General features: G+C 33.6%; 1 protein-coding gene across 1 annotated transcript in view; it reads right to left on the bottom strand.

Moving 5' to 3' along the window:
- Positions 1–22,537, bottom strand: part of PKD1L1 (polycystin 1 like 1, transient receptor potential channel interacting) — a 155,130-nt gene extending 132,593 nt beyond the window's left edge. The window contains 4 exon segments of the mRNA XM_031965559.1: positions 7,338–7,412; positions 7,415–7,476; positions 15,079–15,199; positions 22,378–22,537. Of these exon segments, the coding sequence (XP_031821419.1) occupies positions 7,338–7,412; positions 7,415–7,476; positions 15,079–15,199; positions 22,378–22,519 (400 nt within the window). The 5' untranslated portion in view covers positions 22,520–22,537.
- Positions 22,538–22,753: the final 216 nt, after the last annotated feature.

The raw sequence follows: 22,753 nt of genomic DNA, 5'->3' as shown, positions 1-22,753 counted from the left end.
GCAGAAAATTTATAATTTGATCAAATTAGCTTTTACTGGTCACCAATAATACAAAACTGAAAATTGAGAAAGAATGTGTGACTATTCATTTCCAAGCCTTAAAGATCTAAAATTTAAATAGTTGTAAAAATAATTATTTTAAAAATCACTAGTAATATTTCTATTGGGATACTAGATTTTTTTTATCGACACACCCAATTCTCTCTAATAATTCAACTTTAATTACCTATTATGCCCAGGGTGTTGTCCAAGGTACTGGGGATTTGTTGCTAACTTGTTTCAGTAGTACCCAACTCTTCTTCACCCCACTTGAGGTTTTCTTGACAAAAATACTGAAGTTGTTTGCCATTTCTTTCTCCAGTTCATTTTACAGTTGAGGAAACCCAGGCAAACAAGGTTAAGTTACTTGCCTAGGTTCATACAGCTAATAAATGTGTAAGACCAGGTTCAAAATCAGGAAGAAGGGTCTTCCCCACTCTAGTCCAGCCCTATAAACTGCACCACTTACTGCTTATGATAGGGATATGCAATTGAAAATAAAATAGTCCCTCTCTTCCATGGTTGAGATAGATACAATAGGTAAGGATAAGAAGAAAAGAGTAGGAGAGGGGAGGGAGGGAGAAAGAGAGACAGAGAGCGAGCGAGAGAAAAAGAGAGAGAGAGAAAGAGAGAGAGAGAGAGAGAGAGAGAGAGAGAGAGAGAGAGAAACACAGAGAGACAGAGACAGAGACAGACAGACAGACAGACAGACGGAGATGGTGATGAGAGAGACAGAGAGAGAGAGTTCTGAAGGAAGCTCTTTGTAGGTCTAGTAACTCTCTATTGTCTAAGGTAATTGGGGCAGTAGGATATGTCAGAACACTCAAAATACCTTAGGATCCTCAGAGAAGACCAAAATAATAATTTCTCTAACTACCTGAATAAAAATGTGAAAGTTTGATTCCTATATGCCATGAGACTGGGGCTAGCTTCTGGGTAAATTTACCATTTCCCATAATATACAAATAGATCTCACAGATCATTATATACTTCAACAACAATACTATATGATGACCAGTTCTGATGGACCAGGCCATCCTCAGCAACGAGATCAACCAAATCATTTCTAATGGAGCAGTAATGAACTGAACTAGCTATGCCCAGAAAAAGAACTCTGGGAGATGACTAAAAACCATTACATTGAATTCCCACTCCCTATATTTATGCACACCTGCATTTTTGATTTCCTTCACAAGCTAATTGTACAATATTTCAGAGTCTGATTCTTTGTGTACAGCAAAATAACGTTTTGGTCATGTATACTTATTGTGTATCTAATTTATATTTTAATATATTTAACATCTACTGGTCATCCTGCCATCTAGGGGAGGGTGGGGGGGTAAGAGGTGAAAAATTGGAACAAGAGGTTTGGCAATTGTTAATGCTGTAAAGTTACCCATGTATATATCTTGTAAATAAAAGGCTATTAAATAAAAAAAAAGAAAAAAAGAAAAGAAAAAAAAAACAAATAGATCTCACAAATAATTTAACATCTGCAACTTTTAAAGAGTTGTTTACATTCTTGGAAGAGCTATGAAAAGGCATCAAAGGTCTAGGAAACAAAAAACAGTATCTCTTGATTATAAGGTAAATTTAAATCTGGGAAAAGAAAGACCTTTCTGACAGGTGGCTGTTGCTAAACACTAGAATGAGTTGTTGAGGGAAGATACCTGGAGGGAAAGAAAAAGGAAGAAGAGATAAGCATAAAATAGGTATAAATATTCCTTGTGACAAAAGTAATGGTGTATCATATAAATATGTAAAATAATATGTCAGGAGAATGAGAATAGCAAAGCACATTGTGGAAAAGAGATTAATAAGTTAAAAAAATAAAAATCTGACTTTATAATGGGACTTAGGGAAAAATTTAATTTATAGGTAAGAAAAGAATAGTAAACATGCAGTTTTATCTTTCTGTAAATATTAATAATCTGTAAAAACCTTTAATAATAATAATATCCTTTTTAATCCCTGAAGAATCTATTTCTACAGGTGTCTTTAAAACCAGGATAAATTCGTATTTATCAGAGAGCTATCTGAGGCCCAGATCATATTGTTGGAGAGATTACTGGGCATTTGCCCTGTAGCTAGTGAGTTAACCTGAACCTTTTATCTTTTTGGAAGGTATGTCAAAGAAGAGATCATCAATTGAATAATACTTTTACTTCTACATATATGAGAGCCTTGTATCAAAGGGCTTTGCCCAGCCTGTTTTGGGAATATCAACCCAATTTGTCTGTGGCAATGTAGATATATTTAGATTTTCTAAAGGCAGGAAGATGAGTAAGATAATTCTTTTGGTTTGTTATTCATTGATATCCAAGTTATTTTCAATATGATGTGCATTTCATACAAAACAATGTATCACAGAAGTTCAGAGCTAGAGGAAGCTTCAACCATCATTTATTGCCCTATCTGATCAAAAATCCTTTTACAACTAACAAGTAATTATCTTGTTCAAAGAACATTCAAAAAACTCAAGGGAAAGGAAAGCCATTACCTATCAAGGAGCACCATTCAACTTTTCAATAGATTTAATGGCTAGGAAATTTTCTTTAAATCAAGATTATATTGATTAAATCTACTTTTTTGGCAAATTCCCTGTAGTTATGCTCTCTAGGCCAAGAAAAACAAATTAAAACCCTCTTCTACTTGATAACCTTTCTAATACAAGGAAATAACTATCACTAGTCCCCTAAGTCTTTTTCAGGCTAAATAACCCATTCTTTCAAATGAGTCTTATGATTTCTTACATTCTGCCACTGGATCCAACTTGCCAGTTCAAGCAGAATTTGGGTATATTGTTCTTCCTCTTTCCCCCCTCCTTTTTCTTTTCCCTCTATGTCATCATTGCCTTTCTTCCTCTTCCTCTTCTTCATCTTCCCTTACCACTTCTCTCTCCATTTGTGCCCTTGTCTCTACTTGGGGTATCATATCCTTATATATGGATGTTCTCCATGGGAATATAATGTTTAATCACTTATATTTTATAACATATTTTGGGGCTTTTTTAAAAATTAAAGCTTTTTTATTTTTCAAAACATATGTGTGGACAATTCTTTAATTTTAGCCCTTGCAAAATCTTGTGTTCCAATTTACTCTTCCTTCCCCCATACCCTCCCCTAGATGGCAAGTAGTCTAATATATGTTAAACATGGTAGAAATATATGTTAAATCCAATATATGCATACATATTTATATAATTATCATACTACACAAAAAAAAATCAAATCAAACTAGTGGGGGAAAAAAAGAGAGAAAGAAAATAAAATGCAAGCAAACAACAACAAAAGGAGAGAAAATGCTATGTTGTACTCCACACTCAGTTTCCATGGTCCTCTCTCTGGGTATATATGGCTCTCTTCATCACTGAACAATTGGAAATGGTTTGAATCATTTCATTGTTGAAGAGATGCACATTCATCAGAATTGATCATAGTATAGTCTTCTTGTTGCCAAGTATGATCATCTCCTGGGCCTGCTCATTTCACTTAGTTTCATGTAAGTCTCTCCAGGCCTCTGAAGTCATCCCCCTGGTCGTTTCTTACAGAATAATAATATTCCATAACATTCATATACCATAACTTATTCAGCCATTCTCCAGCTGATGGGCATCCACTCACTTTCCAGTTTCTTGCCACTACAAAAAGGGCTGCCACAAACATTTTTGCACATGCGGGTCCCTTTCCCTTCTTTAAGATCTCTTTGGGATATAAGTTTGGGGCTTTTTAAATTTCTAACTTTTTTTTTTTTTTCAAAAAATCCAGGGTAATTTACTTTTTTGTCCTGTAAAATTTTCATTTATGATTTCTTAAATTATAACTCTGAAAAAAAAAACTTTAAAAAGACTCATAGTATTTCAAATGGAGCTACTTGACTTTGCCTTTAAACCCAAATCATTCTTTCATTGGATGGCCAACAATAACCCCCAACCCAAGCCTCTATGACTTCCAAGGGGTCCTCAAACTTTTTAAATAGGGGGCCAGTTCACTGTCCCTCAGACTGTTGGAGGGCCAGACTATAGTAAAAACAAAACCTTTGTTTTGTGGGCCTTTAAATAAAGAAACTTCATAGCCCTGGGTGAGAGGATAATTGTCCTCAGCTGCCTTATCTGGCCCGAAGGCTGTAGTTTGAGGTCCCCTGCTTAGGCTTTGATAACTTAAACAGAAAGTGTTTTCTGTTCTGGCCATAAACTTCAAGGATTTTCTCCTATCAGATTGATATTTTTGTGATGTAAATTAAGGCATTTTAATTTTTACCTTGCCCTTAGTCATTGAATGGGTTCTGCCTTAAACAAATTAAACTCTTAAGTTAAGATCTTAAGTTAAAAAATCCAAGATCAAGAGATATTAAAGAAGGGAAAGGGACCCATATGTACTAGAATGTTTGTGGCAGCCCTTTTCGTAGTGGTTAGAAACTGTCCATCAATTGGAGAATGGCTGAATAAATTGGGGTACATGAATGTTATGGAATATTACTGTTCTGTAAGAAATGACCAGCAGGATGAATACAGAGAGTCATGGAGAGACTTTCATGAACTAATGCTAAGTGAAATGAGCAGAACCAGGAGATCATTATAAACTTCAACAACGATACTGTATGAGGATGTATTCTGATGGAAGTGGATTTCTTTGACAAAGAGAAGATCTAACTCGGTTTCAATTGATCAATGATGGACATAACCAGCTACGCCCAGCAAAAGAACACTGGGAAATGAGTATGGACCACAGCATAGCATTTCTACTCTTTCTGTTATGGTCTACTTGCAATTTTGTTTTTCTTCATTTACCTTTTTTCTAAATCCGATTTTTCTTGTGCAGCAAGATAACTGTATAAATAAATAACTGTACAATATATACATATATGTATTTAACATATATTTTAATGTATTTAACATGTGGGGAACTACTTGCCTTCTAGGGGAGGGATGGAGGGATGGAAGGAAGGAGGGGAAAAGTTGGAACAGAAGTTTTTGCAAAGGTCAATGTTGAAAAATTACCCATGCATATGTTTTGTCAATAAAAAGCTATTATTTAAAAAAAAAAAAAAATCCAAGGTCATTCAATGCATCCTGAGCCATCACCAATCCTCTTGACTTTTGTCTTGCCATTGGATGACTCTATAGGATAGAGTGAGGCTATTGACAGAGCAACTCTGCCCCACTTAAATCCAATTCAAATAAAAGTCAAGATACTACTCTCATGATGTCATTAATCTTCTATGGAAGTTCAAACAACTTTCCAAGACTAGTCACCCTTCTCTAGAGTACTTGTTCAGTCATTTCTGTTGTGTCCAACTCATCATGAGTCCATTTGGGATTTTCCTGTTAAAGATACTGGAGTGTTTTTTTTTTCTCCAGATCAATTTCTATCTCAGTGAATCATAGCATCTAAGATCAATCAAAACAGGTCTAAACCCTTTTTTATGTGATAACTTTTCTAAAACTTAAAGATAGCTAATAGGTCCTCCCTAAATCTTTTCTTCTTTGATTTAAATATATCTGGTTTCTTTACATTTCCAAGTCCTTTCATCATACAGATCAACTTCTTTTGCATCTTTTCTAGCTTTCCATGTCCTTCTTAAAATGTAACCTTTAATTATAACCTCTAATTATTATATAAAGCAACAAGAAGATTATATGATGATCAATTCTGATGGATGTGACTCTTTCCAAGAATGAGATGATTTAGACCAGTTCCAATGATTTTGTGATGAAGAGAGCCATCTACACCCAGAGAGAGTACTGTGGGAACTGAGAGTAGATCACAACATAATATTTTCACTCTTTTTTGTTGTTGTTCACTTGCATTTTGTTTTCTTACTCATTTTCTTTCTTTTTTGATCTGATTTTTCTTATGCAGTAAGATAATTGTAAAAATATGCTTACATATATTGGATTGCTTGCCATTGGTAGGGGGGTAGAGAAAAGGAGGGGAAATTTTTGAATGCAAGATTATACAAGGGTCAATGTTAAAAAATTATCCGTGCATATGTTTTGAAAATAAAAAGCTTTCAAAAAAATGTGACCTCTAGAATCAAACTGATGATACTTTTCCAGGAAAAATCCGAGTACCAAAATCTTACTTTACAATTTACATAGGACTGGCCTGAGAAGTTGTACATTTGATTCCTCAGTGATTATAATGTACAATCCTCTATATATATATATATATATATATATATATATGCATGTGTATATGCTATTTTTGTATATAAAATCATCCTCAGATGATTATAAATGGAACCACTGAAGCCTAGTTCTAATGTTTCATTAAGTTGTAGAAGTAACCTTGGTCTCATGAAGACAATACCAGTGGAGTATAAACTCTGGTGGGTTCTACCATACTAGGAAGATTTCAAATATGAGCCTGAAGATGGATGTTACATCTGCCATCTGACATTAGCCTCATCACCAGCAAGATGATGAAACTGTATAATATGCTAAACTCCCAATGATCATCAACTAGTGAGAGTAGTTGTAATCTGTCTGGTGGAAGTAAAGAATTAATTTTAAAGTATTATTAAGCATTTGCTTATTTGCAAAGCATTGTGCTAAATTCTGCTGTCAAGGAGCTCATGTCCTCTAAAGAGAGACAACACATATGAGTTAAAAGCCAGATAGAAAAACTGAGTGACAAGAATTCTAGTAGAATGAACTTTATTTTCCAGATCTTTAGTTACCAAACCAATATAAATCACATATCCTTCAAGTATATGAATATTTAAATAAAGCTAACTACTATCTTTGAGAAAACATGTTAAAATCTAATCTACCCCTTAATATACAGCATGATGTAGTGAACCAGAGACGATCTTGTAACAAGTCCTGTCATTCAACTTCTTAGGCAACTTGCTTGGACTATAAGGTGCAAAACAGATACCAATTTGCATTGAGAAAAAGAATTTCTTTTATAGAAATTCCCTATAACATTGAAATCACAGGTCTAATCCTGATGATGATGATGATGATACTCTTAAAATAACATTCTTCCAGGTTAGGTCAGGAGTGTGACACATGAAACTCAGCCTTAAACAAGTCTTCTTTAATAACTTATTGTTACCTAAGACTTGGTGTTGAGGCACGGGATTATAGCTTTTTAACAAGTTTACTTCTACCCAGCCCTTTTTGTTGGAAACATGAAATGCTTTCAGACATTAGTTGGACCAGCAGACACTAACCCTAGAAATTAATGTACCACTGAAAACTAACCCTACAGACAGGTTTGTTCCAAAAGGGCATTGATGGAAATAGCGATAATGTGTTTACCTATAGCAATATGAAAAAGGTTAAAAATGACCCTAATCTAGTCTCTGATTATCTTTTGTTTTTGCTTTTCTAGTCTGCATGCTGACAGTGAGCACTCTGAGGATAGCATGTAAGATATGATATTCCCTGAATCATCCTGATAAAATAAATAGGCAATCTTAGGATGTCTGAGAGTGGATAGAAAATGAGAGTGAGGGAAGAAACAAAGTAGAGGCATTTCTTCCCTCTCCCACTACCCTTCCCAACACACACACAGAGAGTCCCACACTACCTCTTTTGGCAAAAAGCACTAAACTAAAAGTCAGAAGGTTTGGGTTCAAATCTCTATTCTACCACTGGCTAGCTATGCGATCCTGGACAAGTCACTTAACCCCTGTTTGTCTCAGTTTCCTTACCTATAAAATGATCTAGAGAAGCAAATGGCAAGCCACTCTAGTATTTTTGCCAAGGAATCACCAAATAGGATCACATAGAATCAAACCTGACTTAAAAAAAAAAAAAAAAAGGTACAACAAACAACTCACATTTACATAGCACCATAAAATTCACAAGTTTTGTTTTTTTTTGTTTTTTTTTGTTTTTTTTACACAACATCTCTCTGAGGTAAATAATCCAAGTATTATTACTGCCATTTTGAAAATGGGGAATCTGAGACCCTGAAAGATTTATACATTATTACATAACAAGTGTCAATCAAACTACAACAAAATCTCCTAACTCTAAATCTAGCAGTTTGTTGCATTTACTGATGTATCACTTAATCTGAGTCTTGGTTTCCTCCTTTGTAAAATGATGGGAATAACATTTAGATGACATCCTAAACAAGGTTATTGTGGAAAAAAGCACTTTATAAACCTTAAATTGCTAATAAAAATGTAAGCTATACCAACCTGTGTCTTTTGGTATGTAGATGGTCTCTATAAAGAAAAATGCTACAGACTAAGAAATTCTTAATTTGAGAAAATGGAGCTTTTATTTTTTGCTTTTTTCTTGCTTGTTTGCTTAATGATCAATTTAAAACCAGTATAAAATTATTAAATATTGCTTATTCTTTTCCTTCCCCCCTTTACTTTTATATTTTAAAAATGCACTTAGCTCTGGGGTACTACCATATTGATTTTCTAGAGAAAAATTAATGGATGACTCTTTTGAATAAAGTTTCCATACCATAGAAAGAACATTGATTAGTTAGAAATTGTCCAGAAAATGGCAGCCAGCAAGGTGACTTGTGACAACTCCGCATGAGATTCATTTGATGGAGGAGAGATATGTATCTTAAAGAAAAGAATTCAGGGAGAAGAAAGTGGTGATTCTTCAAGTACATGAAGGGCTGTCAAGTACAAGGTTATTAAGCTCATTCTCCTAAGTCCCAGAAAATATAATTGGGAGTCATGAATTGAAGCTGCAAAAACACACATTTAGGTTTGATGTAAAGAAAAAAATTTTTAACGATTTAGAGTTGTCCAGAAACAGAATGAAAACAATGGATTCCAATGGCTATTTTCAAATATCAGTTGAATGATCACTTATCAGGCCTGTTGTAGAGAGAATTCTTTTGTGGGGACAGGCTGGATTCAACAGTTACTGAAGCAGCTCTAAAATCTTGCTACTTGGATTAAGGTCTTTATCCTAGTTATTTTCAAACATGGAAAGTGATGTGATTACCAACATACTACCACCAGATGGCAGACCAGGACAGCTCTTCGGACAAATGCTAGAAAAGCCAATTTAGTTCAGTAAACTTAGAACTTTGTTTAATAGGAAAATAAAGAGGTCATTGTGTCCAGTACCATGATAATTTTGTGAAGTGGCTAATAATTCACAAGTGGGAAACAAGATGGACTCCGAGGACCAAATCACAGAAATCCAATTGATAAATCAAACTTAAGAGCTATGAAGTATCCTTGAGAAATCATCCAGCTTTTTCCTCTGCACTTAATTCATCAGATGGTTGTTTACTCCATTTGAAAATATCCCCAGGGAAGACGTTTTTTACATTTTTTTCTTTATTACTCATGTTAGAGATTAGCATTTCTCTCACTGGAAGAGTTGTTTCTCATGCCTAATCTAAACCTTTCACATTATAGTTTATAGAAGAATTGTGGGATTTGGGGACCCAAAGGAACAAAACTATTATTTAGCTGAACTCCATTATATAAAGAATGAAAAAGCATTTTTTTCTAGAAAAAAAAAGATCACACAGAAGGCTGAAGTTAGACTGAAGGTGGACTATAAATCTAGAATAAATAAAACATATAAAGAAGTAATGGTAGGAAGGGTTTCCATTCTGCCTTGAAATGCTATTGACTATGTACTACAAGTTGGCCTATTAAATTATAAAAACTCAAGCTTTACCCTAAGAAACTAATATTGCTCTCAATCCAAAGGATCTTCCTTAGTACACTAATAAATGAATTTTCTTTTTAGTAAGGTTATTTACTTTTTTTTTTTTTTTAGGTTATCTACCTGAGTCGTGAAAATTTCATGCTTAGTAAGATTCACTTTCCAGTCTCATGGAACCCAGGCTATGAAACTCCCACAAGTTAAGATAATTTTTCTTTTAAAAGTATTGAGACTACCAATAAATTTATTAGCTCAAGAAACTAAAGAGTTAAGCTACTAACATTATTTTCTGGTCATCTGAGTCAGCTATGAAGAAAAATCTTAGGCATTGTCTTGAGCTAAACTGCTAATGATAGGCAACTCAGGGAAGGAAGCTAAAACTAATTCCCTTCCCATCTCCTTATCCACTCTGTAAAATGAAGCAAAGATATGTAAAGGTTTTAACAAATCCCTGTTTCATCATTTCAGTCATGTTATTTGGGGGTTTTCCTGGCAAAAATACTGGAGTACTTTGTCATTTCCTTCTCCAGCTCATTTTATAGATGAGGAAACTGAGATAAAGAGGGTTAAGTGACTTGCCTAAGATCACATAGCCAGTAAATATCTCCTCAGGACATATTTGAACTCTGGAAAATGAGTCTTCCTGACTCCAGGCTTAGCACTCTGTCCACAATGCTACCCAACTGTCCCTAGAGGACAAACTTTAGAATACGCTGTAATCATAATTATCATCATAAATTAATTTTAATTTTAAATTTATAATTTTAAACAGCTTTAGCCTAGAGAAGTTGTGATGTTCTCAAGATCATAAGGAGTCCTCTCCCATCTTGGTTACAGGGGAAATAGAAACCAGAGTCTCAATTTAAAGACAGAGGAAGCACTAGAAATTGTGACCACAGGAAAATGGGGGACATGGCTACATTCCCAAGGCCAGGAATAGTGTTAGAATTGGTAGCTATGGAGAATAAGATAAAAATCTATTCTTAGTTAATATTTGCTTTGCACACTGTAGGTTTTTAGTAAATGTTTGTTAAATAGATTTGTTTTTAAATTAGACTAGTGAATTCAATGCTACACCATTGGTGGTAAGGAAATTCTTTCCATCAAATGCAAGTCAGCCCATCCTTGTAATTTGGAGTCTTGGCAAGTTGTCTAATGAAATGAAAATTTAAATGATCTACTACAGTCAACATAGCCAGAAAATTGTCAAAGACAAAACTTGTACCCAAATCTGACTAGGCTAATTTTCTATTCACTATTCTGTGCTGCCTTCCAGTAGATAACTGCAATCTTCAAGTCTACTGCAGGGGTCCTCAAACTACGGCCTGCGGGCCAGATGCAGCAGCTAAGGACAATTATCCCCCTCACCCAGGGTTATGAAGTTTCTTTCTTTAAAGGCCCACAAAACAAAGTTTTTGTTTTTACTATAGTCCAGCCCTCCAACAGTCTGAGGGGCAGTGAACTGGCCCCCTATTTAAAAAGTTTGAGGACCCCTGCGAGAAGACTTAAAAGTAGAAAAAGCATAGGTTTTAGTATGAAAAGTCCTAGATTAGAATCCTAGCTCTGGAGTGATTTTAGAAAGGCCTGGAGAGACTTATATAAACTGATGCTAAGTGAAATGAGTAGAACTAAGAGAACATTATACACAGCAACAAGAGTGATGATCAACTCTGATGGACATGGCTCTTTTCAACAATGAGGTGATTCAGGCCAATTCCAATAGACTTGTGATAGAGAGAGCTATCTGCATCCAGAGGGAGGACTATGGGAACTGAATGTGGATCACAACATAGTATTTTCACCTTTTTTGTTGTTGTTTGCTTGCTTTTTTCTTTCTTTCTCATTTTTATCCCTTTTGATCTGATTTTTGTGCAGCATGACAAATGTAGAAATATGTATAGGAGAATTGTACATGTTTAACACATATTGGATTACTTGTTGTCTAGGGGAGAGGAGTGGGGTGGGAGGGAGAAAAATTTGGAATACAAAGCTTTGCAAGGGTGAATGTTGAAAACTATCTTTGCACATACTTTGAAAAAAAGAGGCTTTTTTAAAAATTAAAATAAAATAAATCCTACCTCTGTTACTACTAAAATGAAGTCATTTTATTTCTGTTGGCCTGTTGGTGTATTTTATCTCTAAAAAGAAGAGATTGAATTTTATCTCTAAGGCTTTTTTTCCCAGTACTGTTTATGGGAATATAGAACTTATTCTACAAAAGGAATATGCTTTCTATAAATACTCTTTGAACCAAGTTGCATTAAGTAGGACTTTTAAAATAGATAACTTTCTGCATTTAGCTGTCAATCAACAAACAAGCATTTATTAAACAACTATTACAATATTTACAGAAATTGTACTGGAAATACAAAAACAATAATGAAATAATCCCTGCATTCCAGCAGCTTACATTCTATTAGGGGATAGGGGAAAATAGTGTTTATAGAAATAAGCATATATAAAATCAAAGCAAGGTGAAATTGAGGAAGTCACTAGTAATTGGGGATGGGGGAGGGGGTCAGAATAAGGAAAAGATTCCATAAATAGTGCTACTTGAAGCAGCATTCTGAAGGAAATAAAGGATTCTAAGAGTCAGAGATGAAAGGTGGGAGTTCATTTTTAGTGTGGGAGATGGCCAGCACAAATGTGGGTGTATAATTGTGACAAGAACATGCATATTTAAAGACTGTGTCTAGATCTCAAAGATGGATATTGAAAGCCCCATAAATTTAATGTCTTTAATTGAAAGAACATGTGTCAAGTGAATGAAAAAGGAAACATTTTGGCTTTGTGAGTGCTCTGACAGAGCCTTAAACTAACAAGAAATTAGATATCTAAGTAGTTTAAATGATATAAATAAGTAGTTGCTTAAAAAGAGATAATTAGTAAGAAATGTCTAGATTTTTATATTTGTTTTAAGATAAGAACTTAAGATCTACATTTAAAAGTCCTATTTAAAGCAATACAGAGAGTATTTGATAGGTGGCTGATGCAAAACTTGTTCAAATTCTTCTTCTGACACATTAACTATATGACAATGGATGAGCAAGCCACTTAATCTGTTAATCAACCAACAAGTCTACTATGTGTCAGTACTATGTACTATGTAGCAGACACAGTGCTAGACATTATAAATGCAGAAACAACATATGGACTTGCTGCAATATAACAATTTTCTAAGGCATTGCCATCATTTATATCAATTGAGAGAATTTCCAATCAAATAGTTCCTTATGCCAATAAAATCACAGGTATGGACTACACTTCTACCCTATTTCTTCACTTAATGTAATAGGGCTGCAAAGAATATCTAAGGAATAAAGAATTAAGAATTAAAGAATTAAGAGTAAAGTTTTTTAAATTTTTAAAAATTTTTATTAAATCTTTTTTATTTACCAAACATATGCATGGGTAATTTTTCAACATTAACCCTTGCAAAACTTTCTGTTCCAAATTTTCCCCTATTTCTTCCCTTCCCCTCCCCTAGATAGCAGGAAGTCCAATACATGTTAAATGTGTTAAAATATATATTTAGTCTAACATATGTATACATATTTATACAGTTATCTTGATGCACAAGAAAAATCGGAACTAAAAAGAAAAAAAAAACTGGAAAAGGAAAACAAAATTCAAGCAAACATCAAAAGCTTAAAAATGCTATGTTGTAATCCACACTCAGTTCCCACAGACCTCTCTCTGAGTGTACATGTCTCTCTTCATCACACCAATTGAAACTGGTTTGAATCATCTCATTCTTGAAGAGAGCCACATCCATTAGAATTGATCACCGTATAGTCTTCTTGTTGCAATGTATAATGATCTCCTGGTTCTGCTCATTTCACTGAGAATCAGTTCATGTAAGTCTCTCCAAGCCTCTTGGAAATCATCCTGTTGGTTGTTTCTTACAGAATAATATTCATAACATTCATATACCATAATTTATTTGGCAAGAATAAAGTTTCTAGATTTAAAAGCAATGGTGGAAAAAAATGTAAGAAACGAAAATTTTTATTACTTTCACCTAATTATCCATTGAAAAAGTTTTGGGGAAACAAAGACTTTTATGACTGTTTTTCCATTTACTATAACAAAATAAATATTATATTCTTTCTAAGGAACAATAATCTCTGAAAGAATATCCATGGATATTTATGTGCTCTGAAGTGGGTTAGACCAGATTTAGCACAGTTCAGATGCACTCTCAATATAGAAACCATCTCCAATAAAGAGATATAAACAGATTTACAGAGAAATTCAGAATTTGAGAAGTATTGATGTGCAATTATCATTTTGTGGGGTTTTTAAAAATTAATTATATTACTAAAAGACATTATATTATTGTCTCTTTCTAGTTCCATAAATGGAAATTCTCCATCTCAATATAAGTTGTCAGAATCTTATTTGCAGTCATTTTATAATAAATTGGAAGGCAGGGTTAGAGATCTCCTACAGAGAATGGGAATTCCTATCTCCCTTCAGGGTTCAGTTGAAATGCCTACTCCCACAAGCCCTCTGCTTTCCCTCCTTATTAATGCCCTCCCCCAAATTATTATGAGTACTTTTGAGATTTATTTATCCATATATAAATTGCTTTTCTCAAGAAGAACATAAATTTCTTGAGGGCAGGTTCTGTTTAATTGGTATTTTCCATTCCATCAGGCCTCATACATAGTATGCATTTAATAAATGCTTGTTGAGTAGAATTAAATATTTCAATATTTGTGAAGATCTACTGTAAAGATGAATTTGTTTTCAGATTCTATCTACCAAAATGTCTTAACTCCAAAAATATGTTGAGTGGCGCATACGAAATTATACAGCAGAGCTTTTAAAAACCAAGAAAATTGGCAAAGGTAGATGACTCAAAATAACTTTATGTAAATGGTCAGAACATCTGCTAATTATTTAATTATATAACTTCAGTAGTTAGTCTTTCAATGTCAATCATAGATAGATGGTGGCCCAAGGAAAAATGAATAGCCAATAAACTGTCTAGGGATCACTAGTCTCTGAAAATTCATTTTAAAAGCATTCTCTTTCTGTTTTAAGTAAAATGGAAAAGTTCATGGACTGTTTCATCATGAGGTTAACTGAAGACTAGTATATTTTTCAGGATAACTGAATGTCAAGAAATCTAAAACAGAGCTCTTAATCCAATCACCAAGAAATCTGTGAATTTGTTTAAAATTTTTTGATAATTTGTTATTTCAAAATTATTGATTTCCTTTGTAATCCTATGCATCTTGCACTACTTAAAATTGATATATAACATTTTAAAACATCATTTTGAAAAGGGGTCTGCATCATTGGAAGCAGAACTCACATCTGGGCAGTAGCTGAAAATTATCTCCTAAGCTGTAAAGACCGAGTTCTCCATTAATAGAAGGAGAAGCCACAATGATGGAATTCAAATGTTTGAAATACTGAAGTCTGGAGCACAAAATTTGGAATAATCAAAACTGTCTCTTTCAAAATCACTTGCAGTAAGGTATTCTGCTTTTACTTATTTGAGGGCCTAAGAATTATTGCAGCCAAGGAACCAGCATATTCCTGAAGTAGAGCAAAGGAAATGTGTTCACATAATTTCAAATGAACACTTGAACATTTTCCATATTTTGCTCTTATAATGAGAATTGTATCTTTATTCAAAAAATATTTGGTCCTGGTATTTTATTTTAGTGCCATAGGAAATCTCAATGTAGATTTCCAACTATTCTGCAACTTTGAATTTTAATGAGTTGCCTAGAGGCAGAGAGAGCAGAAGACTTGTCCAGGGTTAGAGGTAGTATATGTCACAGATGAAATTGGTTTTGACCAGAAGGTTGGCTCTCCAGGTATAATTGCTTTTAAACAGTGATAGTGATGATGATAACTAGCATTTATAAAGTTAAGCACATTTATAAACTAGCACTTGGTAGGCATTTAATAAATATTTAGTGATATAATAGTAACAAATATTTACTGATATAATGCATGAAGGTGTGCAAGATACTTTATACATTTTTGTATTTGATCTTCATAGTCATAATAATAATAGCTAACAAATATATAGTACTTACTATGTGCCAGGCACTAAGCTAAGCAGTTTACAATGATCTCATTAGGTTCCCACAACAAATCTGAAAGGTAAGTGCTATTTTTATCCCCATTTTACAGTTGGGAAACTGAGGTACAAAGAGATTCAGTGTCTTGTCCAGGATCGCACAGCTATTAAGTGTCTGAAGTAGGATTCAATCTTGGATCTTTAAGTCCCATATTCAATTTATTGCATCATCTTGCTAGTTTCATGCTCTGTTACCTGTCTGTATATCTTTTATATAATAGGCAGCATGACACAAGAGATATAGCTCCAAAATTTTTTTCTTTATTTTCTGATACTTCCTAATACTTTGACTTTTTTTTTCTTCTAAGCACATCGTTTAAATTAAACATATAAGTCTTTCTCTAACTGAAAAATGCTATTGTCATGGAAGACTTGTGAAAAGGTTCATTCTGTGATATAGCTAATGTATTGATTTAAAATTGAATCTGAAGGAAGTCTGGGAATGACAAACTATAGCTTTTAACAACATTATTATGCATACTGTTGAGGTCGGCATATGAAGCATAACTTAATATGAAGTCTCATTGTCAGCTTAGGGTATATTTTATAAATATTTTCCTTAAATCCTTGTTCTACTAGTTGTGTGACTTTGGGAAAATCTCAATTTCTCTGCACTTCAGTTTCCTCATATGTAAAATCTGCAGGCTTAATTAAATAAATCTCTAAGGACTCTCTCAGTTGAAGGAAGGAAGGAAGGAAGAAAGGAAATAAGGGAGTGAGGAAGGGAGGGAGAAAAAGAAAGAGAAGGAAGAAAAGAAAACTTATTGAGTATATGACAGATCATGAAATCACAGAATCTCAGAATTCTAAGGGATCTTGGTAGTTCCATAGTACACTTTCCTCTCAATGCATGAATATAACTGATTTCAAAAATCTCAAAAAAAAAAAAAAAAACTGATTTGAAGAAGCCTCTTGGAGCTGTACTTCTCATGTCATCCTGCTTCTCTATTACACAATAGGTACACTAATACAAAGGCATCATAGTACAAAGATGTTGGAATAAATAGAATATGGTAGTTAGAGTCAGGGAGACTTTAGTTTGAATCCTGCTTCAAACATTTAATAACTGTTTGATCCTGGACAAGACACTTAAACTCTCTGTACCTCAGCTTCCCCAATTGTAAAGCCGGGATTTAAAAAAAAAAAAAACACTTGCCTTCCAGGGTTGTTGTGAGGACTAAATGACATCACTGTAAACTGCTCTGCCCAGAACCTGGCATATAGTAAGGTGCACATAAATGTTAGCCACTGTGATTATGAACTTCAAATACAATAATATATGTAAAGTGCTTTGCAAACCTTAAAGCTTTCTATGAGCCAATCAGTCAATAAGAAGTCACAGAGTCATTGTTGAAACACCTTTACTCAAAGGGTTCAATACATTAGCAAAGTACCTCATTGCACTAATAATTAGACTAATAATTAGAACAGTCTTTCTTGTACTGAATCAAAATGTTTTCCTATAACTTCTACCAACTCCTCCTAGCTTTTTCTCTTAGAGTGAAAAGGAATAGGTATAATTCCTCTTCTATGTGGATCATAATACCACAAATTTAGAGCTGGAATAGATCTTAGAAATCATCAAGTTGACCCAATCCTCTTACTTTACTGATACCGAACTTGATGCACAAAAATGCTAATTACTTCCCCAGGATCACTCAGCTAATAGATATCTAAGGTGGAGTTTATACTCAGGTCTTACTGATTCCGAATAATTTATACTTGTGCGGTTTACAGGAGATAGAGGTAGGCCTTTGATAATTTATCTAAGTATACTTTTAGCTATAGTTACCTATTGTGTACCTGAAACTTGTAGTTAAAAATATTATTTTAACTGATTTTTGTTTTACTACTTGTTGTAGCTACAAAGAAGCAGGTGAATAAACAATTAGTTGAAAACCAAGGGATGTGTTTATTCTTATTTGCAAGTTTGACCTGACAAGCTGGTGTCAAAACAGATTTCTTTCTTTTTAAAAACTGCGTTCATCTGTTGACTAGTCTTCTGAGCTTAGCTGTAAAATATCTTTGATCTAGTTTAACACCTGTGGGTGGCAAAGAGAGAGATCTGAAATGGAACAAAAGCTAGGAATTGAGGAAATGCACTATTTTCAAACTTCACTTGAGACATTTTAAAATGCTCTATCCAACTTTTATATAAAGACCAAACGCAGTTCTAGGAGTGTGGAGTAGGAAAATATAACCATAACAAAATTAAAATTTTTAGAGACCAATAGATAAGAAAGAGTTGAGGGTCTCCTGTTAAATGACACATTACATCCAAAGCTGACAATCTATCATAAGTAAATTCTGTTCAGTTTAAATATATTCCCAGTTAAAACTATAATTATATGCATAACTTCAAAATGATAAAGTACCAAAGGAGGTTTTTTTTTCCTCTCTCCCTCCTTTCTTGACTCCTTGAAGCAGCAATAATAACAGTCCATATTTAACACGTCTTACAAGTATCTTGTCATGTAGATAGTAGAACTATTATTGTCACTTTACAAAAGAAAAACTGAGGCATAAAGAAGTGAAATTATTTACCCAAGATTACATAAATGACAGGGGTAGGATTAAATATTAGTCTCCTGATTCCAAATCTAAGCTACTATATAAAGATTTTTTCCTAAGTAGAATAATATGAATAGGAAAACACTTTAAGAAGTCTGTCCTACTAATAACCATATTACTAGCCATATTTTTCAGTTCATTTTATTCCATGATCTACTAGAAGGCATACGTACAGTATTCATGATTAGTTGTCTAACTTTTCCTGCCCAGTGGCTATGTTAAACTAAGGACACACCCAAAAGAGAAGTCAAAGAATCAGTTTCCAAACTAAGTTGGCTTCACTTTCAATATAAAGTTTTGGAGGATCATCTCTTTATATCACAGAATCTTTTTTAAATTTCAGAGATGAAAGGAATCCAGGGAACATATATTCCAAACACTTTTGTATTATAGGCAAAGAAATTAAAGTTCAAGTTAATGTGGATATATGAATTGCCCATGGTCAAATCAAGACATATATATTAAGTGTCTATAGTGGGCCTGGCTCCATGCTAAGCACTAGGGATTCAATGAAAGGGAAAAAAAAGATAGTTCCTTCTTTCTAGAAATTCAGGATCTAATTGTGGAAACCATATGCAAACAATGATGGATAAACAAAAGTATATAGAGGATAAATTAAAAGTAATCAATAGAAACAAGCAACTGGCATTAAGGGGGGACTAGAAAAGATTTCTTGTAGAAATTGGATTTTAACTGATACTTGACAGATAAAACAGGAGAAATTTTCTATTTATGAAATAGCCAGTGACTTTCCCTGAGTTGATAAGTGGAGTGTCATGGGAGAGGAATACAAGTAGTCATATAATTAGAAAGTGATAGAGCTAAGGAGCAAACTCAGATGTTTTGATCCAAATTTTGGAATATCTTAGTTGGGTCTCAAGCTTTCTAAGTTATAACTATTTCATGGTAAAGTAAATACCAACAACTAATATTGAATTAAACTGAAAGAGTACTTACTACATTTCTCCTATGGGTAAGACATTGTGCTAGATTTTGGGGAAAAAGAAAACAAAATGAAAAAATCCCTGTCAGCAAAATAATTACATTCTACAGGACATTACTGTAGGGCACTTTCTTTTCACATAATAGATGTAACATATAGTAGGTGTTTAACGAATGTTTACTTAATTTGATTATAACAAGTGGTCATAAGGAAAAACAAAGTGCTTTATTTCCAGAATGCAACTTCTAGAAGGAAGGATCTGTTATTTACAAGTAAATTGATTCAGTGAGGCATTTTGACCTTACAATTAGTTCTTCTATTTGAAGTTTGGTTATCTATGCAACGAGTCAGTTCATGCAGCTGTTTATTTGCCCAGCCATGTTAGTATAAACAACACCTTTATATTATTTCCTTTTATTTTTGCATTACAAACCAATCAGCCAGTTTAAACCAATCAGCTGTTTAAAGAGAAGGAAGATAGCAGGTGTGATCTAGAATTCATAAGGAGAGAGAAGACAGGGAAGAAGGAAGACATCTAAATAATTAATCTAACCAAATTAACATGCCATATATACTAATTACGAAGCCTCGCATAAAGCAAAATAGCATAATTTAAACTCATTTTATAGACTCAGTTACCATGGAAATCAAAAAGCAAAATTCTAGGCACATTTTAACACCTGTGATATCCTGGAGCTAAGCAGGTCAAATACTTTCATTCTACATCTTAGAAAAAACAACTCCAGCTTTCACAGAAAACAAAGTCAGTCCTAAAATTTTTGCTAACAGATAAGTGCTAAATCACAGCCACAGATAAGTAACCAGAAGAGATCAAGTTGCTCATTATTATAAATTACTCTGAATTCTAGCCCTACCTAAGTATTAAAAACAGTACCTTTAGAAACAGCCTCTTAAATCAGATAGGAAGGAGAAGAATCCATATTCGGAGAAGAATCACAACACAGGAGAGAACCCAAAAAAGTGATGAATTTTTCTTATCTCCTTCAAGGTACTCACCTTCTCAAGTCAGTCACTCATTGATAACAAATTATCAACTCTAATAAATTCTCTTCAAAAAGATGCATTTTAATTTTAACTAGTCTTAAAGGAGTATGCAGATAAAATTTCCCCCCAATACTGGCACAAATCTTACTGTCACGGAATTCCCAGGGAAACTTCACTCAAGGAGGGATGGGGAAGGAAAAGTGAGCGCTAACAATGTCTGAAAACAGATAACAAGTTATGAGTCTGGACATGCACAAACTGCTTTTGGAACAATTCACAAGTTAACAATATTGCTGGTTCCTGACCCCCCCCCCCCAACAACAATAATAATTTGAATATACACAATGTGTTGCATTTGTAGAGCAGGGCTTCCTTAACAAAGGAAAGCAACTCCCTATAATAATTATGCAACAATAATATAGGACTATTAAATATATATATATATATATATTCCTGAAAATGCATCGCTGAACTAAGCAGAAAGAAGAACGTTTGTCTCTTACATAAACGAATTGTCATCATCATCATTTCCATTTCTAGATCCTGATTTGAGCTCACTGGTTTTTCAGCTGCTCAGAACTCAGCTTCTTATGTCTTTTTATTCTCATTGCCTGTAGTGATTGTATGTATTGTTCTGATTCTACTCATGTTACTCTCAATTCATACACATTTTTTCTCTGTTTCTGCGAATTCTTTATATTTGTCATACAAGACATTTTCTTGAATTTTCTGAAACTGGGAGGTATACCATAAATATACCTACCTAATGGAGCAAAGTTCCAGTGTTTTATTTCTTTCCAACTCAAATGTTACAGTTTTTTGTAACTCTATTTTTTTTTTTTTGTAATTGCTGCTATCACAGTAAACTCAGTAAAAATCATTAAACCCAAACTTTAAAAAAAATTATTTTTCATTTAGAATTTTTTTTTCTGTGCCCCTCATACTCTTGACTTCACAATGGCTTTTAATGAATACAACTTATATTTTATTACAAGAAGAGTTCAAGATTATCATTGTCTTAAAATTTTCTTCCAAAGTCATGGTCTAAAATACATCTATGTGGAGAAAGGAAGCAAGGGGGAAAAAAAGCCAAAATGGATATTTCAAAAGTCTTCTATTTCCAGTATTGTGTTGGTTTTCCTTTATTATAATTATGAACAGTGAAAAATATAGGGAAAAAAGATGCATTCTAGCCACTCAAACACCTCCCCTGTAGTTTTTTCCAATCAATAAGGAGAATAGAGAAAAGAACATTGCATTACAAAGTTGATCGCTGCATTGCCAGGTTTTTGTTCTAAATATGAAAAGGCAAAAAGGGATAAAAAAGGGCGAAAGGACCTAGCAATGCACAACTATTAATAGCTACTTTATTTGAAGGAGCCAAAAAAAAAAAAAAAAAAGGAAACCTCTATTCTAATAATTAGACTATGGATGAGTAAACGATGTATATTCATGATAAAGAGCCTATAGTTGCTATAAAGTGGTAAATGCAAAGAATGTATGTAAATAAGTAAAGGTAAATATGAAATCAAATAAAATTGTATAAAGAGTTAGAATAGACTATAACTTTTTAAATATAAAATAAAAGTACCTGAGTTTCAAGAATAAAATCATTTCAGAACAGTTAATGATTATTAAATTCATAATTTACATTTAAAAAACACCAACAAACCTGAACTTGAAAATAAAAAGACTTAGATTCTAATCCTGATTTTCCCCCTAGCTCAATGTGTATCTTAGGGCAAGTAATTTAGCTCCTTTGGATTTCAATTTCTTCAGCGATAAAATGATAATTATTAAGATGCCATATAGCTCTAGCATTTTTCTATATTCACAAAAATGTAGTGTTTTTCAATTTTCCCCAAACAATATTATTGAACAGTTGTTCAGTTGTTGCATTATTCTTGTATTTTGAATAACAATTTGCAAAGTAGAAACTTTTCTTGACAGTAAATTCACTAAAATAAGATAAAATATTTTGTATTGCCCACAGGACTTAAATTTAGTTCAGGGCAAAGAGTTTGAGACTTGTTAAAGTTTAAAGGCTATCTTTAGGAAATAAAATAAGAATAAATCCATTTAGCCTTTATAAAGTTACAAACTTACCATCCTCTGAGTCATCATTTGAGTTGTTCCCAGGAATGGAAGCTGCCAAAAGGATCCAAAAAAGCATTACTTGGATTAGTAATCTCCAAGTCTGTTTCCAAAAACCTCCTTCCATGGGGACAACAGTTCCTGCATTCAACATGAAGTGAGATGAGGAAATCAGGTATAGATGAGAAAATCCCCACCCCCTTGTTCTGTTTAGGAAGCAAAAGCTTCCCCCTTCCTATGCCCCCTCCTCTCTTCTTAAAAGGAACTTGCAATAGCGAATCATTTCTCTTCTCCTGGTTCAAATAGCATCCACCCTGAAGAACTTCAGGAGTTTGTATTTGTGTAAGAAAAGAGATGACCATTAGTCCTTTATATAGTTAGTCAATGA

This window comes from Sarcophilus harrisii, chromosome 1, assembly GCF_902635505.1.
Source record: "Sarcophilus harrisii chromosome 1, mSarHar1.11, whole genome shotgun sequence".
Classification (NCBI taxonomy): Eukaryota; Metazoa; Chordata; class Mammalia; order Dasyuromorphia; family Dasyuridae; genus Sarcophilus; species Sarcophilus harrisii.
The sequence above is the reverse complement of the archived record's forward strand: the minus strand, read 5'-3'. Positions and strand labels throughout refer to the sequence as shown.